The following is an 18,823-nucleotide window of genomic DNA, read 5'->3' as shown; positions in this document are numbered from 1 at the left end:
TCCTGACTCCTGGTTCATGGTGTTAATATATTAACAGCTGTAATTATAACCAGTGTTTACACTTGACCTGAACTAACCCCATTCACCCCCCAACCCCTCCCAAGGTGCATACATCCATCAGGCAGCTGGCATAGCATTACACCCTCATGAGTGGCGTAGCAGCAAGCAGAGAAACAACACCGTCCCTCCCACCCGCCGCAAAAACTACCCCTTCAGTGACGGAGGTTTCAGCGAAGATGACTGGGACAAAGCTCCTGGGTATGACAAATACACAAAAACACTTGCACACACAATAAAGAGAGTCATACTACTGTTCCATAGTTTAGGAACAAAGTGAGATTGAGCGATTACATTTTTTGATTCATTTGAGTAAACTAATCCTTTTAAATTCAGCCCTAATGTTCTTTTCCCAAAACTCCTCTACCGCCCCTCCTTAAGGGGCCTTCTTGGCATGCCAATGCTGGTGCCAGAGTGCTGGATATTGTTGCCAGCTTAAGCGTCTCTGGCTTTGCTCGTTCTAATCCCTGCGTCTGCTGCAGATATGCCGGGCAACCGCATGCAGACGGTCTTCTGTTGGAGCAGGACGACAGCTTTTGGTGCCAGGCCCTGGAAGACCTGGAAACATGTGGGCAGTCCGAGCTACTGCGCGAGATTGAGGTAAACAGCTGAATAAAAGTGCTACAATTAGTTGTTATGGGGTCAGTTAAAGGTGCAGTGTGTCATTTTTAGAAGGATCTCTTGACAGAAATGCAAAATAATATACAAAACTACATTATCAGGGCTGTATAAAGACCTTTCATAATAAACCGTTATGTGTTTGTTACCTTAGAACGAGACCTTTTTATCTACATACATAGAGGGTCCCCTTACATGGAAGTCGCCATTTTGTGCCACCATGTTTTTACAGAAGCCGGTGGTGGCTACCGTAGCTTCTCTATGTGTTTTAAAAGTGAGGGGTGAGCAGTGGACTAAGCCGTTGGTTGCAATTCACAACCTCACCACTAGATGCCTTTTAAATCTACAAACTGCACCTTTAAACAAATGGGCCGCTTCAGGTCCCTGTAATCTTTTCCATTAAATCTGACCTCCAGCATGGGAAATTGCGCATTGTTTGGCACATTTTGGTCCATTATCTTATTTGCATAATACCTCTATCAGATGCTGAATTAATGCACTTCTTGTTGAATTTCCTTTATTTCCAAAACGGCAATCCCGACATGCAATTGTAAGAAAACTGCACAAGTGTGCATTTCCTACAAAGCAAAGCATTCCTTTCTGGATATGCATGCTTGTCTCATTTTATGCCTGCTTACTTAATTCAATGTATTCATCTCAGGTTCACGGCTTAAAGTCTTTAACTCTTTCCCCACCGTCGACGAGTTATCTTGTTAATTAAAAAAAAAACATTTGCATAAAAAAATGTGTTCTTGATGAGGTTTTATGTTAATCTGTAATACCATGAGTATCCACTAGAGGTCTGTTTTTTATTTGATATATTTGTATTTTTATATATTTTTAGAATAAAATTTTCATGGAAGGCATTTTGTGAAACTTTTGTGAAAATCACGAAAAATGCTGTCAGGCAACTCTTAAAAAATGAGTTAATCTGCACTTAGCCAATTTATAAAAATGTTATTTACTGTATGTTTTGATAATCATTTTGAATCTGATCTCTAACAAAATTCCTTCAAAAAATGCAATTATTTCAGCTTTTTGCTAAAAAATTATTTTTAAGAAAAATACCCATATTTAAGAGTTTAGAAACAGATAAAAATATAGATATGATGAAACGTTTTTTTCCCTGTTTTGTTTGTTTATTGTTTGTTTAAAAGCAGAGGGTCTGTTTTTTATTTGATATATTTGTATGTTTATATATGTTTGGAAGAAAAATTAGCAGGAAGGCATTTTGTTAAACCTTTGTGAAAATCACAAAAAAATGCTGGCGGGCAACTTTTCTAAAAAAAAAATGGTTGGTGGAGAATGAGTTAAAAGACATGTAGGAGTTTTGCTTGATGGAATTAGTGGAATTTGAAGAGATATTTTAACATGTTTGCCAATGTTGGTGTGAACTACACAGATGTTCGTGACTAAATGATTTGGTTGGTTGCTTTGTGCGTCAGTCATATAACCTCTTGGGCGGTCCTTGGCCATTTAAAGTGACCATGGTTCCCAGACCTTTAGTATGAAGGTATGGCTATTTCGAGACTAGTTTATGATTCATATGGTCTACATTTGTGATGCCCATATGGTGTCCTGTTTGGAGATTTAAGCCTTTGGTCACATGTAATCCTTAACTTGTACGTTCTTCAAAATATCTCCTTTGGTCCACCACAGAAGAAAGTTCAAAAGGTTTAGAGTGATCAAATGATTTACAGCATGTTCAAAGCAAGTCAAACTTAATAAAATATGCGTAATGTACTCAGTCACTTACTGTATAAAGGCATCACAAATCTCAAGTTATGTCATAACAGCGTAATGGGTGGGCGCTTCCAACTAATCTGCAATTTCTCGTAAGCTGAATACCATTTAAGTGTCCTGAAAGTAATATCATGACCGCAGATATTTTGTGCTTTCATTTGTGGTAAATTCGATTGGATTGTAGCTTTAAAGAACCAGAAATGCCTCACAATTAACACTAAGGGCACTCTGCGGAAATTTCCGGGAGCAGCTTTAGGAACTAAACCAGACTGGAGCTCATTAAAGGAAAATCAGCATCATAGCCTCTGGTTAATGAAGTTTTATTGGATAAGATGATAACTTAATGAGTAGTCAGTCAGAAACGTACACAGAACTCCCTGTTGGAACATTGTGGCCTAAACTTTAGACTCTAAAGGCACTTTTATCACAGCTTACCTCAGGACAGATAGTTTTAAAGAAGAAGGGAAATTTATGAACTGACTAGTAGGTGGTAAGAAGGTAATAAGTGTCCGTGGTTGCAACATTGAGCTTAAAACATGACACATTTACCAATGCATTGCATATGCTTGTGAAGAAAAAATTTGCTATTGACTGGGAAATCATAATGATTCCGTAATGACTTTGCTCCGCCTCTAAAGTAAGCTTCCATATCGGATAATGGCAATCCATAACTTTTTGGTTAAAACAGTAATTAATCTACATAAAAAACGAACTTGCAATTTTATGTTTTAAACAGAGATGGCGATAGAGAGGCAAAGGTTACAGAAGGGAAAGTTCAGAGAAAAATTTGCTGTTCATTTACTAAACACAAACTTAATACTGACATGATGATAGGTCATAAAAAGCAAAACAGTCAGAATTTGAACATTATTTACAATATTATTATCGTTCATAGCCTAAGGCAAAGGTTTTGAGCAACTTTCCTGTTGCATTAATGGCACATGCACTTCATTTACACGACATTCACACCATTTTCTTGTTGAATACCCACAATGTAAAAAAAGATTGGTCCAACTTATAAAAGTAAGTTACCTGGTTGCTTCAATTTTTGAGTATATTGAGGTTACTTACTTTTATAAGTTCGACCAACACACTAAAATATCTCTGATTTTGACAGACGGCAACATTGGCAGAAGCCATTGAAATGAATATGTAAAATCTCGTGAAGTTTGCTTGACTTATAAGACTTTTTTATAAACTTTAAGATAAATAAAAGTAAAAGATGCTCTACTAAACTCTTTCCCCGCCATTGACGAGTTATCTCGTCAATTAACTCATTCACCGTCATTGACGAGTTATCTCGTCATTTATGAGTTCATATTTAACTAATAAATATGCCTTTCTGGACGAATTTCAAAGTGAAAGTGTAATACCGCTTTTATCCACCAAATCGAATTTATAAAAAACGGAAGTTAAAAAGAGTTAATGATTTATTTTAACTGCCTTTATGTTTGATAGTCATTCTGAGTCTGATCTCTAACATAAATTCCTTTACAAAAACGCAATTTTTTAAGCTTTTTGCTCAAAATGTTGTATTTTTGAAGAGAAATATCCATATTTCAGTGGTTAAATTAAGTAGAAAAAGTAAATATATAATGAAACGTTTTTTCCCCATTTTGTTTGTTTGTTTGTTTGTTTGTTTATTGTTTGTTTGAAAGCAGAGGGTGTGTTCTTTAATTTGATATAATTTGTATGTTTATATATTTATAGAAAAAGATTTTTCCTGCAAGGAATTTTGTGAAAATTTTGTTAAAATCACAAAAATGCAGGTGGGCAACTTTTCTCAAAAAGGCTGGCGGTGAATGAGTTAAAAGAAAAAAATTCTTGGAAAAAAAATGTTTTTGATGAGTTTTTATGTTAATCTGTAATACCATGATTATCCACTAAATGGCGCACTTACTCAATAAAAAAACTGAAGCAAAAAATTATTTATTAATTTTACACTCCGTCTATGTTTTAATAATTGCTCTGAATCTGATGCAATTATTTCAGCTTTTTGCTAAAAAAATACTTTTTTTCTTTCACTTGATATATTTGTATGTTTCTATATTTTTTAGAAGAAAAGTATTTTAAATATTTTGGAAGGCAATTTGTAAATTTTTTTGTGAAAAACACAAAAAAAAAATGCTGGCAGGGAATGAGTTAAAACATACTTCAATTCGTAACACCTAAAATATTTAAACATTTTCAACTTAAATTTTTCACCTAAAGAAGGAAAATTTAAGTTGAAAAAACAGATTTTTTAGATTTTACCAATTGCAGTAATGTTTTAAGTTGATCCAACACATTCATGCACAGAATTTGCATTTCCACCAAACCAGCTTGTTATTTATCCCGTATTAAAGGCTGAGTCCACGATGTTTGAAAAACGCGTTGGAAAAGAAGACGGGCCGACTACCAAAACACACTAATAGCCAATCAAATCAAATCAAATGCCGGGTTGCGTATGTGTGGGGTGGGTCTATCAACAGAAGGTCCAGATTCTATTGGGGTAGGGGCGTGTTTGGTTAGGTGATTTCAAATATCAACATTGGCTTTCAAACATCATGGACTCCGCCTTTAAGGTATTAGTTCACGTTCTATGAACTTTCCAAACTTTTTTAGCTATTTTGCGGCACTTCAGTGGGATGTGCCTTACAGATCAGTAATAATTTCTTGTGATTGGCTGTCCCACCCCAAGGCCTCGATAATGACCGGCAGTGCCCTGAGCCTCGGCGTAGAAGGTGGAAAGTCTCACGGCGAAGCGGTCGGCCAACCGCACCTGAGCCCTTTGCGGAAAACTCCAAACCTTTACAATGAGTCCAAAAACAAGAGCACCTTCCGCATGTCCGAGAAGACCTGGGAGTCACGGAGGATCAAAGAAGAGATTCAGGATATCTTGTCACCAACGCCTTTAGAACTACACAAGGTGGGCAAAGATCAGTAAATAATTCAACAAATGAATCCGCTGTCAATTCAGCTCTTTATTAAGCAGCATGTGTGTTTTCTGGGTAATCAAGATTGGCGGAAATAGGAAATATAAATACGTTTTTTCTCACCTTATTGGGGATGGAGTCAAACTGAATTAAAATAAAAAATTGTTAATATTGTAAAAACATTTATGAGTATGTTTATCACAGAAAATTAACAGCATATGGAACAACATGAGGTAAAGTATGAAACAAATTAAATATTTATTATTAATATTAATGTTGTTATTGCATTGTAAAAATTGCATCCAAACAACACATCCTTCTTATAAATTGATCATCATATAAATTAAATTGGGTTATGAACATGACGTTCCATTTCTTCATGTTTTCTGTCCTCATAAGTTAATGAACATTTGTACCTCAAACTTTAAGGTGTTTTTCCCAAAATAAGTCATGCAGTTTTATTACGGAAAGTCTAAACCGATAAAATTGTGACTCATGCATTTGTCCAGTCAGCATATCTGTGGTCAACTTCCAGTAAAATCTAACAGATCCCAGGAGCTTGAAGAATACATAAAGGAATAACTTGCTTACGGTCATGTCTTGTCAAACCTGTATGTTGTTATTATTACTTTTTTAAGGTAAACTTTACAATAAAGTCCAATTTGTTAATGCATTGGCTTAAGTAAACTAACATTAAGCAATATACATGAACACTACACCAAAACTCTTTGTTAATATTGATAATTTATAGTTACTTTTTTGTAGCAATTATTCTACATTAACATTAAAATATATGATTTATCATTTTGGAAAATGTATTACTATAAACTAAGAGTAATAAATGCTGTGGAAGTATTGCTTACTAGTTAGTATATAAAAACTCATGTAATCTTATTGTAAAGTGTTACCAGTTTGGGAAATTAGGGATAAAAATGATAAATGAACATTTCCATACCCTCATGTTGTTTTAAACCTGTATGAATTTCTTTATTCTTTATTCTGTTGACGGGACCCATTGACCTCCATAGTATGTTTACCTATTATGAAAGTCAGTGGAAGACCCTCAAATTGCCTTTAATGATAACAGAATTTTTATATTTGGTTGAACTATCCATTCAACTCACTAATATTAGTCAAACAAGGGCAATACAATAAGTAGTTACTTTAAACTACACTGAAAAAATAACTTTAATAAAAATTATTTAATTAAATCCTCGTAACAATCTGCACAAACTTTTAGTAAAATTTTCATTTCAAGTACAACTTACATACCAAAATAAAAGAATGATTTAAAAAGATGAATTAATTGTGTATTTTACTTAGGAAAATCTAGTTCTCAATAAATGTCAACATTACTATAGAAATTATGAGGGTTAATCTAATATATTTTACTAAACCAAAAAGTTAGTTTTTTCATTCTCAAAATTCACCATACGGGTTCGTAACGAGGATTAATAGCCTATTTGGACGTACTGTTTCTTTAAGACGATTTTAGTTTAAGCAGTCAAAGAAATTAGCCAAAGCAAATTTAAAAGAAATGAGCTTGTGGTTAAATGACTTTAAGTTTCTGCTGATCAGGTGACGGTGATGAAAGACCCGGAGAGCGACGACTTTGGATTCAGCGTGTCAGACGGTTTCTTGGAAAAGGGTGTTTACGTGAACATGATCAGACCAGACGGACCGGCAGACCGTGCTGGACTCAGACCCTACGATCGGATCCTCCAGGTGCCCTCTTTTACACATTACCCCTTTACTCAGCTATATGATCTGTCCCGCTCGGTTAAATATAAACATACTCGCAGAGAGCCTGAGGTATGACAATCCCATTAGGCCTTTGACACGTCCAGTTAAGAATTAATTATTGGTGGATCATCACTCTTTATAAGGTCCATTCATCACTGGGTGTGGAAATGATTACATGTCTGATGACGAGACTTATATCTATGGCAGGTTAACCACAGTCAATAAAAACACCACAAGCAAGAATGGTGGGAGCCGTGGTTGTGGATCAGTGCTGTCAGGGAGTATTGATCCATGAAGGACCTATAATGTCATATTACACTTAACCTTCCCATACGGCAAAAAAAACAAAAACATTTTGTAAGCCAAAAATATATTATACTAAATACAATTTGAAGATGGTTATGCTCAACAAAATATATTTTTGAATTTACAAATATATTTAGTTTTAACGTTTATATATCAACATATATTTCAAAATGTATTTCAAGGACAAATACATTTCTATTTTACATCCCATATGGTAAAAATGTATTTTTTGCTAAAATATATTTAAAAAAATATGCTAAATACAAGTTAAAGGTGTAGTGGAGGATTTTCTCGAATTTTAGAAAAGAACCACCTTCTCCACTTTTAAAAAAACACTCCTGATTGACAACTAGGAGGACCAATAGTCTTGATGATCCACCCGGAAAAAGAAAATCCTTTAATTTTATAAAGTATATTTTTGAAGTTGAAAATATATTTAATTTTAACCTTTTAAATTGTTATGTTTACAGGTTCGTAACATAAACAAAGTTTTTCTTCCAATGCGACATGAATATATATTTTTTTATGAATATAAAATACATTTTTCAATGCCTTATTTACTTTTTAAATATATTTCAAAATGTACAAAAATGGCCAAAAAATATATATTTTTGTAAACATATTCCAAATATATTTCAGCAAATCTAGTTTTGGCCATTTTTTAATAATTTGAAATATATTTAAAATATATATTTAAAAATATATTTTTTATGAATATATTTCCTTTGATTGAAATATATGGAGAGCTAAATAGATTTTTCAATGCTTTAAAATTTATTTAATTTTAAAATATATTTCAAAATATACAAAAAATGGGCAAAAAATATATCGGTGAAAAATATATTTTTGTAAACATATTCCAAAATACCTTTTAGCAAAATTTTTTTTTAACAATTTTTTGTCTATTTAATATTTAAAAAATATATTTTAAGTATATACTAAATACATTTTGTAGATGGTTATGCTCAATTGATTTACAAATATATTTAGTTTTAACCTTCATATATCAACATATATTTCAAAATGTATTTCATGGACAAGCAAATACATTTCTAATTTTACATCCCATATGGTAAAAATGTTATTTTTTAATAAAATATATTTTTAAAAATATGCTAAATACAAGTTAAAGGTGTAGCGGAGGATTTTCTCGAATTTTAGAATAGAACCGCCTTCTCTACTTTAAAAAAAAATGCAATTGCGCAACACTCCTAGGAGGACCAATAGTCTTGATGATCCACCCGGAAAAAGAAAATCCTCCGCAATACCTTTAATTTTATAAAGTATTTTTTGAAGTTGAAAATATATTTAATTTTAATCTTTTACATTGTTATGTTGACAGGTTCGTAACATAAAGTTTTTCTTCCAATGCGACATGAATATATATTTTTATATGAATATAAAATACATTTTTCAATTCCTTATTTACTTTTTAAATATTAAATATATTTTTGTAAACATATTCCAAATATATTTCAGCAAATATAGTTTTGGCCATTTTTGTATATTTTTAAAACTATTTAAAATATATATTAAAAAATATATTTTTCATGAATATATTTCCTTGGATTGAAATATATGGAGGACTAAATATATTTTTCAATGCTTTAAAATGTATTTAATTTTAAAATATATTTCAAAATATAGAAAAATGGCCAAAAAATATATCGGTGAAAAATAAATTTTTGTAAACATATTCCAAAATATATTTCAGCAAATATATTTTTTGACCCTTTTTTTGTCTATTTTATATTTAAAAATATATTTTTTTGCCATATCTTCAGTCAGCTAGGTTTTTTTTGTCACTGTTATATTTTACGTTTTTGGTTTTTATACTTGATAGTTGAAGGAAGGTGAAACCCCGTTTATTTTATTTTATTTCTCTGGCCAGAAATACATTTTAAATATATGCTAAAAATATTTAGTAGAAAGAAATGCTCAACTAGATATATTTTTGAATTTGGAAATATATTTAGTTTTAACCTTTATATATCGACATATATTTCAAAATGTGTTTCAAGGTCAAGCAAAAACATTTCTAATTTTACATCCCATATGACAAAAAAACATTAAATATGCTTAATACAAGTTAATTTATAAAGTGTACTTTTTAAGTTGAAAATATATTTAATTTTATTTGTTTTAAACTGTTATGTTTACAGGTTCTTAACATAAACAAAGTAGATAAAGTAGGCGAGATATATTTTTAATGCTTTAAAATGTATTTTATATATATTCTAAATTATATTTCAGCAAATTTGTATATTTTGAAATTGTTAATTTTCATTTGCTTATAAGGCACTTGCAAATAAAAGGTAGTTTGTATGGTAAATGTACAGCACATTGCATAAGTATAATAAAACAAAACAAACAATGTAAGCTTTTAAAATGTTAATAGTTGTAAGTTAATGAAACAAAAAACTTTTATTTAAATACAATTTAACAATCCAGCCCTCTTGTTTTGGGAAACCTGTCAATTCCTGTTAATTTTACAGATCTCCCACTTTCTTTTCCGCCAGGTGAACCACGTACGGACGCGAGATTTCGACTGCTGTTTAGCCGTGCCCCTCATCACAGAAGCCGGAGACAAACTTGAGCTTGTTATTAGCCGAAACCCATTAGCACAGCCGGATGACCCCCAGCCCCATGACTGCCATCCTCACTTCACTCCTGTAGTTCATTCCCGAGAGCACCAGACCAGCACACTGGACCTGTGACCGTTGAGACCGTAACCACACTGGGTCATTTATTGCAAAAGACCATCACAATGAGCCATGATTCAATCTAATATTATCCAGAATTTGAAAGATTACGTGGAGGAATTACTGTATGAAAATAAAATCAACTTTTTAGCACAGTACTGGAAAGGATCTGAGCCAGTTTTTAAAACAAACTGAAGCAAAACAATAAAGACTTGGACTAATACAATTCATACTGTATAAGGACTTCGCCTCGTCGAATTCAAGTGACATTTTGGTTTAATTTGTTCTACGTCCAAATGTTTACAGAAAGATCCTGCTGTTCCCCATTCCCGTAAGCAATTTTTGTGTAAGTGATGTCTTGGTTTTATTTAACTTTTTTCAATTTTAAATATTTACTTGTTTTTTTTAGGACAATACAAACTGTGCCCAAATGTTTACAAAACACAAAAGGATTCTGCTTTATGAGTAGACCTCCGTCAGACTGAATTCTTGTTTTTCCGAAACCTATATTTCTTTGTGTTTTTAATAATAATGTTAGAGACACTGCAGGAATATCTTCAGACACATACAACTACAATAAACAGACAAATTACCACTTTTTTTTAAACGTACACTTTGCACACTATAACAAACAAATGAAAATTTCACACACACAAACACTTCAGACAACAATGCACAAGCTGACCCCCTGCTGATCCAAAAAAAGAAACGTTCTGTTTGATATCGCCGACAATAACACCACCACAGCGTCTCTTGTCAACATCATGTGATGCGACACAGTTCCTCTTTCTTATTTTATATCAGGGTATGAGGATGTCCCATGACTTTTAAAAGCATTAGAGATGTTAGAGAAAATCTTGTCTGAAATATGAGAAGTAGCCTGTTTTAAACACATGAAATGTAGTTCCCATATTTTACAACCACAGCGGAATGATTTACAGCATAATTTAAAATCATCTTGCAATATTTTTTAAATGTCTTTACATTTGAGACTCTTAAGCAGTAACATTATTAATTCTATTTTCAGAATTTTTAATTAACATTAATTACTTGATTATTATTCATACTCATATTCATATTCATATCCATATTCATATTATTATTATTATTATTATTATTATTATTATTATTATTTTATTATTTTATTATTTTATTATTTTATTATTATTATTATTATTATTATTATTATTATTTTGTCCTAGCTTAACTCATTCCCCGCCAGCATTTTTTTTTATAAAATGGCCTTTCAGAAACTTTTCTTTTATAAATAGTTAAACATACAATATATCAAATAACGAAACAGACCATCTGCTTTAAAAAAAAATCCTGTTAATCCTATCTTCATTTGTTCTCGTTTTATAACCTCTTAAGTATGGGTAGGTTTCTTCGAAAATACCAAATTTTGAACCAAAAGCTGAGATTATTGCATTTTTGTAGAGGACTTTTGTTAGAGATCAGATTCGGAACGAGGATCAAAACATACACAGAATTGTCTATGTTTTTTAATGAGTTGATGATTCAGTTTTTTTAATAAATTGGTTAAGAGCGCCACCTAGTTGATAATAGCTAAATTTTAGATTACCGTAAAAACTCTTCAGGAAGCGTCACGTTTTCTCTTAATTGACGAGATAACTCTTCAATGGCGGGGAAATAGTTAATTTTGGCCAAATTTGCATACATGTAACTAACTCTGTTACCATTGCGATTTTTATTTTATTCTGTTTCATTCTTTTTATTGCTAAACAATCAACACAAAAGCTGTATTTAGACTTGAAAGTCCCCAAATTTACAAAATTACCCAATATTTAAAATTGGCAACAAACCCCACATAAAGTGATTTGAAAGTAAAATAGTACATATAGGGGCAGTTTCCCGCCATTAAATGGGAAAAGAAGAAGAAGATTGCGCATGCGTGGAGCGTCCCAGTTTTAGTTATCAATCCGATCAAGTGTTTACATGTCATTTTAAGCGGATTACAAAAGGTATAAACCACCCCCTCAAACCGATTCGATTTTAATTGATTTGGCTCTTTCTATTGCGATTAAGGTGTTTACATAGACAATTGTAATCGGTTTAAATGTTCAATACGATCCTTCGTAAATGCAGCTATTGTCTTGTCTAAAGATGCACACCTGTAATGTTTTTTTTTTTAAGGTATGTTTGTAAAAAAAACTACTTGACCGATCCGGGAAACAAACAAGAAGTTGTGATGCTTATAATGTTGACACTTTTTTAACGCTTTTCCCGCCATTGACGAGTTATCTCGTCAATTAAGAAAAAATGTTTGCATAAAAAGTGTTACCGGCGTTCATCTGTAATACCGCGATTACTTACCCAATTAATAAAAAAAACTGAAGCAAAAAAATTATTTACTAATTTTAAACTCTGTATATGTTTTGATCATCGTTCTGAATCTGATCTCTAGCAGGGGTCCTTCACAAAGATGCAATTATTTCAGCCTTTTTTGCTAAAATAAAGAAAAATAACCCATATTTAATCACCAAAATCAAACTATTTTTTAGTTTATAAGCAGAGAAAAAATATAGATAGGATGAAACTTTTTTGGCTTTTGTTTGTTTATTTGTTTGTCTATTGTTTGTTTGAAAGCAGAAAGGTCTTTTCTTTTATTTGATATATTTGTATGTTTATATATTTTTGGAAGAGAAATATATATATATTAATATATAAAAATATATTTAAAAAAAATTATATTTTTTTATAAATATATAAAAATTGTAGAAGAAACTTGTGAAAATTACGAGGAATACTGGCGGGCAACTTTTCTAAAAAAGAGGTTGGCGGCGAATGAGTTAATAATTTTTCTCGCATTTTCAATATGCCTTTCCATTCCACACATCCTCAAACCGGCACCACAATAAACTCATGTACTGTATCCTGTATGGGAAGCTTACTATGGGTAAGTACTGTGGTACCCCGGCATTCTTCCCTGCATACTTTTCTTTTAACACCCAACTGCTGACACAGTGTAGCATTCACACCAGTCCTCACAAATGTCTGCACCTCAAGGGCACCACGTGCACTCTCACAATAGACTGTCACCCAGCTGTCATTGGTCACCGCTGGCCAAATATCACAAATGTTTCCGCTATGGGCTATTTCGGACACAGTGTCACTTTAGAGCACTTGTAAAGCCATCGCATCTTTAATTGGTGTTTGGTACTTGCCAGGTCCTCAGCTGTTACAAAGGTCACGTCACGTTAGACACGAGTCCCAGAGTCTATTAACCTTAACTAAACATTTACCTAGCGTTACAAATATTTACCTAGTGTCATTGGTGGATCCTGGATGAATATGTATCCTGATGCAGCCTGATAAAGGATGTCTAGATTTAGTTTTTCATGTTGTTATGTTTGGATTGTGAGATTATTGGCTGGTATAACAATCAGTCCACGCCCAAAGACCAATTTGAGAAATCTTTTTTTCTCAAAACAAGCTATTGCTGTGAACTTTTTAAAAGGTGTATCTGATCTTGTATGTTTGTTAATGGTTCACTCTCAAAAAAGTTTACATTTTAGGGCAACTAGGTATTTGGTTTAATTAAAAGTATTTAGATAGACGTACAAAATCCCTAATTTTAACAGACTGTCTGTACAGTATTTACTGTATTTTTATCCCACACAAAGTCAGCGAACATTTATTCTTTTGCAGTCCAAGTTATGTGACTAATCCAGCTGAAGCCATTAGTTTATTTATCCTTACAAAGTGACCCAAAATGAGCTTAGCTAATGAAAACTTTCTTTGCCTTTTTATAGATTTCAAGTTCCTCAGTTCACCTATTACCATAGAAACCCCAAAATCAGCTATGTTCTGTTGTTTGTCAAAGTTAGCAAGAGATTTTATTTTCCTCCTTTTTAGGAGTTCCTCTCTCATGTGATTGAGTCTTCCCACGCTTAAATTCTATTTTTGAGGCTAGTCCTTAAATGTGTTCCCGTCCACACCAGAACACAAACCATAGTTATTTGTGAACTACATGAATTTATTTCCTCACTTAGATACCACATACAATACCTAACTGCAGTGAAGTAGAAAGCACTCATTGTTCTAGATGTTGTTAAATTCTCAATCAAACAATCCGAGCCTCTGTGTAGGCCGGTTGCATTAGGAGTCCCTCAAGGCTCTCTCCTTGGCCCTTGCAAGTTTTCTTTTCTACACCTTCCTGTCTCTGTTATGTAACTTTAACAACTGGCTACCAAAGCTGTTTAAAAAAATAAACGAGTCAGCATTTTAGTAGAGCACACGTTGTCTGAAGGTGTCCGTACTGCAGGCCGAAAGTCAGTAAAGACTTGTTTTGGTACATACGCTTATTTGTTTCTACTCTCAAAGAGCAACAGTTGTCTTGTTCTCATTTTGTTTCAGAGACATTAAAATGTGTTGCTGTTTTAAATGTTTTTCACACTATTCCAGTAAGGAAACACGACGGAGGTCTTTTTAATATGTGCAATATTAAGGCCAGAGACAGGCTTTACAAAGGATTTTACATATAAGCTTTATAAAGCTCCAAATGTGTTCATCCCTATGCATTTTCCTGATTAATGTATGCATTGATATTAATGTGTATTTTTGAATGTGTAATATGAAAGCTCTATTCTCTGTATAGTATTTTTATATGGACTCTAAACCTGCTGTTTCCACAGCATATTTGAAGCACAATGAAAACAGAACTGATGAAAATAAACTGAATAAGCCTGTTCTGGTTTGCCTAGACCGTTTTGGTGTCCAAACCCATTCCTCATCAACAGGGGAGTGTGCTGATGATATCATTTTCTAAAAAATATCACAATAAATGATTAAAATGTGAGTCATGTTTTAGTGTTTGTTGTTCGTTTGCTGACACAAAATGTGAAGTTTTGAGAAACATTATTGAGGAGGCGTGAAAACACTTAAAATGTCTCACTGCAATATAATTTACTAAAAATGTGTCATACTAATGCCTTTATAATCTAGCATGGTCTTACCAGAATCTATTTTATGAGTTGGCTAATTCGTATGAATTCATATGAAGTGAATCTTACAAAAACATATGATTTTTAAAAAATAAACAATAATGAAACCCCACCCCTAACCACAACGTTACAGGGGCAAAATCAAATCGTTGGCACAAATGTGGTCGTACAAATTCATACAAATAGCTACCTCGTAAAATATGTACGAATTTGCATGAGATAGCGTTATATAATCTGACATATGTTAAAGTTTGTTAATGCGACTTTATAAAAAATTGTAAATTAATTCTTATATCGTAGTCAGATTTTTTATTTATTTCCACAGTTTACATAAAATAGTTTAACTCACTTATGTGCTGCAAAAAAATATTTTCAAGAAAATTTTTTCTTAATCTTTTAGTCTTGTTTTTTAGTAAAAATTATCTACAAATTTTTAAATTCAGATGCTTTTTCTTGATGAGCAAAACGATCCAAGAAAATAAGTCTAGTTTTTAGACCAAAAATGTCAAATTTAAGTGATTTTGTGCATAAAAGAAGCAAAAAATAAATAACTGCCAATGGGGTAAGCAAAAAAATCTTGAACATTTTAATAAACAGTAAATTCAAGAAAAATTTGCAGATTTTTGGGTCGTTTTGCTCATCAAGGAAAAGCATCTTTGTTTAATAATTTTTTGATATTTTTACTGAAAACAAGACAAAAACACTAAGTTTTTATTTCTTGAAAATCATGTTTTGCAGTATGTTCTTACAAATTGACCCACTGGACCTTCATTAAACATTAGGAGAACAAAATTAGTTATAAATTAGGGCTGTCAAAAGATTAATTGCGATTAATTGCATACAAAATAAATGTTTGAGTTTGCATAATATATTATGTTTGTATTGTGTGTAATTATTATGTTAATATAAATACACACATACATGTATAGATTTAAGAAAACATTTTATATTTGTATATAATATAAATATATAAATATACATTATATATACATTATACACATATATATATTTTGAATACGATTAATCGCGATTAATCATCTGACAGCCCTATTGTAAATGGGTTGAAGACCTTAAAAATGGACACATTTGAAACAAAATGTGTATGCACAAAGGTCTTTAGCCTTGAATTGAAAGTCAAATATTTAAAATTATCAGGGCTTTTAAGGTTGCTAAACATAGACCCATGTAGCAATGACCCAGTTACATCTAATGGGATCACAATATGTTGGATCAACACCGTGTCCTTACAAAGCATCTAACCCAGTGGTTTTCAAACTGGGTTTTATAACATTTTATAAAAATTCATTAATCATAAATTCTGTGTAATGAAACCTCAGTAAGTAAGTCCACTAACCACCAGCACTGCAATGCATCAGTAGCTGTTTTGTGTAATTCAAATTCTAAGTTTGAGATTGTTTTATGTCATGATTTTTTTTGGAGGGGGGTTCGCAGAGATGCATCCTACCCAGCGGGTGTGTGGGGGGGACGCACACCAAGAAGTTTGAGAACCACTGGTCTAACCCTAGATTGCTCATAGCATTCCAATGTCATGTTTTTTAGTTTCTAAGCTTAGTAAATTAGGCATAGTAACCTAAAGACTTTTAATAGCACATCTTGTCATATACTGCAGATGTTCAATTTTACATTAGAGTTTCCTTGCATGATGTCCAAGTAGTGCAGAGGTAGCTTCTGTTATTACAGTGTGTCCTTTAGGATCTAACTCAACAATAGGCCCTTACTTTCAATGAATGATCTGATGGTTTTGTTCTGATGGAGGGGTTGCCAAAACATTTTACATTGGAAATGGTTAATAATGTACCTCTCTTATGATGCTTTTCAACACCTGAGCTATTTTAAAATCTGAATTGAGCTGTATGACACAAAAAAGCACAGTTTTGTTTTTAAACATTCAAGATTTGATCCTTATTTATAATAGTTTTAACACAAAAAAATTATCATGGGTCAAAAATGGACACAACCAACTGTTTTATTGAATGAACCCAGCATTTGGGTTGAAACAACCCCTGCTGTTGGGTTTGTCCATATTTGACCCAAATATTGGTTTAGACAACATACCATTTATTTTTTAAGAAAAAAAGTTTTGCATCATTTGTCTGTATCTGATACTGGACGAGTTTGGGAGGGAGTTTTGTGGGTGTTGACGTGCATTTTAACAGGATTGTCACAGAATACTAATCCTGTAACAGATGAAAACCAGGCATTTTGTAGGGCAATGATCAGAGTCATGAGATGAAAACGTATTCAACTGATATCATCTAAAAAGCCTGAGGGATCCGTTGTTGTGTCTTGAGCTAATTTCTGATGATCTGTTAAGAACAAGCTGGCCCTAAAGTATCATGAATGGAGTTTCTTTCCATTCATCTGTTGCAGTTATTTTTATTATGAGCAGCCAACAATGAAGTATTTATGTGGAGGGAGATTAAACTCTGAATTTAAGACCGCCAAGCCAAGCTAAACACACAGCAGGTAAAGAAAAGTCTTGTGTGAACAGATTTAAATTTAAGTTCACTGATAATCTTCAATGTCTATAGAGGGATGAACTCAAACTTAACCTTATGTGACGCTCCTTACCGTGTTTTGAAGATTAGCTCACGATGCAATATTGTAATATGGTCCTCTACAATATCAATATGAGCCGAATCTGATGCAGATGAACAAGTTGATCGATCAACTTTACCACTTAAGTTCTGGCTGACGTCAGAGGTATTCAGGCCAATCACAACGTACTTGTAAGCTGGCCAATCAGAGGACACCTTTCAGAATGATGCGCTTTGCCTGCTGCATATTATAATAGGTTAATTTTGCACATAGATGAGCAACAGAAATGTACGCTATGTGGAAATAATGTGTTTTTTTAACCATAAATAATGCAAACACATAGTTTTACACCGAATACACAAAATAACGTTGTTTTTAGGAATGTAATAGGTGCTCTATAAAAATGAATCCCATTATATGATTTGTTGTGTCATTTTTATTACATTGTAATTTAACTGCCTGTTTTGAACAGACCTTTTCCAGATATAACTGTAATAAAAATCCTTACATTTTTACTGTTAAAGGTGCAGTGCGTAATTTTTAAAAGGATCTCTTGACAGAAATGCCAAATAATATACAAAATTATATTATCATGGGTGTATAAAGACCTTTTAACAATGAACCGTTATGTTTTTATTACCTTAGAATGAGATGTTTTTTATCTACATACACAGAGGGTCCATTTACATGGAAGTCCCCATTTTGTGCTGCCATGTTTTTACAGAAGCCCTTAACGGACAAACTTTTTTACTAATTTGTCTCCCAAGATGACATGTTTGTCTGGTGGTGGCTACCGTAGCTTCTCTATGCGTTTCAAAAGCGAGGAAAGAGCAGTGGACTGAGCCATTGGTTGCAATTTGCAACCTCACCACTAGATGCCGCTAAAATTTACACACTGCACCTTTAAGTCTGGCTGAGTGCAAAACTCCATGATTTAACTTCTTAGAAAAACTCAAGGACCTATCCTGCGCTGCAAAAAATGATTTTCAAGAAAAAAACGTAGTATTTTTGTCTTGTTTTCTGTAAAAATATCTATAAATTCTTAAATTAAGATGCTTTTTCTTGATGAGCAAAACGACCCAAGAAAATAAGTCTAGTTTTAAACCAAAAATATCACATTTAAGTGATAAAACAAGCAAAAAAAATCTGCCAATGGGGTAAGCAAATTTCCTTGATTTTTTTTCTTGAATTCAGGGTTTAAGAAAAATGTTCAAGA

At 32.6% G+C, this 18,823-nt stretch overlaps 1 protein-coding gene across 10 annotated transcripts in view; it reads left to right on the top strand.

The window, feature by feature from the left end:
• Positions 1-11,168, top strand: part of LOC129453568 (glutamate receptor-interacting protein 2) — a 181,811-nt gene extending 170,643 nt beyond the window's left edge. For all 10 annotated transcript variants that reach the window (XM_073862157.1, XM_073862155.1, XM_073862153.1 and 7 more), the window contains exons 20-24: positions 105-258; positions 540-657; positions 5,099-5,326; positions 6,912-7,058; positions 9,902-11,168. In XM_073862157.1, the coding sequence (XP_073718258.1) occupies positions 105-258; positions 540-657; positions 5,099-5,326; positions 6,912-7,058; positions 9,902-10,099 (845 nt within the window). In that variant the 3' untranslated portion in view covers positions 10,100-11,168. The remainder of the gene's footprint in view (positions 1-104; positions 259-539; positions 658-5,098; positions 5,327-6,911; positions 7,059-9,901) is intronic.
• The last annotated feature ends 7,655 nt before the right edge of the window (positions 11,169-18,823 follow it).

The sequence above is a fragment of the Misgurnus anguillicaudatus genome, chromosome 23 (genome assembly GCF_027580225.2).
Source record: "Misgurnus anguillicaudatus chromosome 23, ASM2758022v2, whole genome shotgun sequence".
NCBI lineage: Eukaryota > Metazoa > Chordata > Actinopteri > Cypriniformes > Cobitidae > Misgurnus > Misgurnus anguillicaudatus.
The sequence above is the reverse complement of the archived record's forward strand: the minus strand, read 5'-3'. Positions and strand labels throughout refer to the sequence as shown.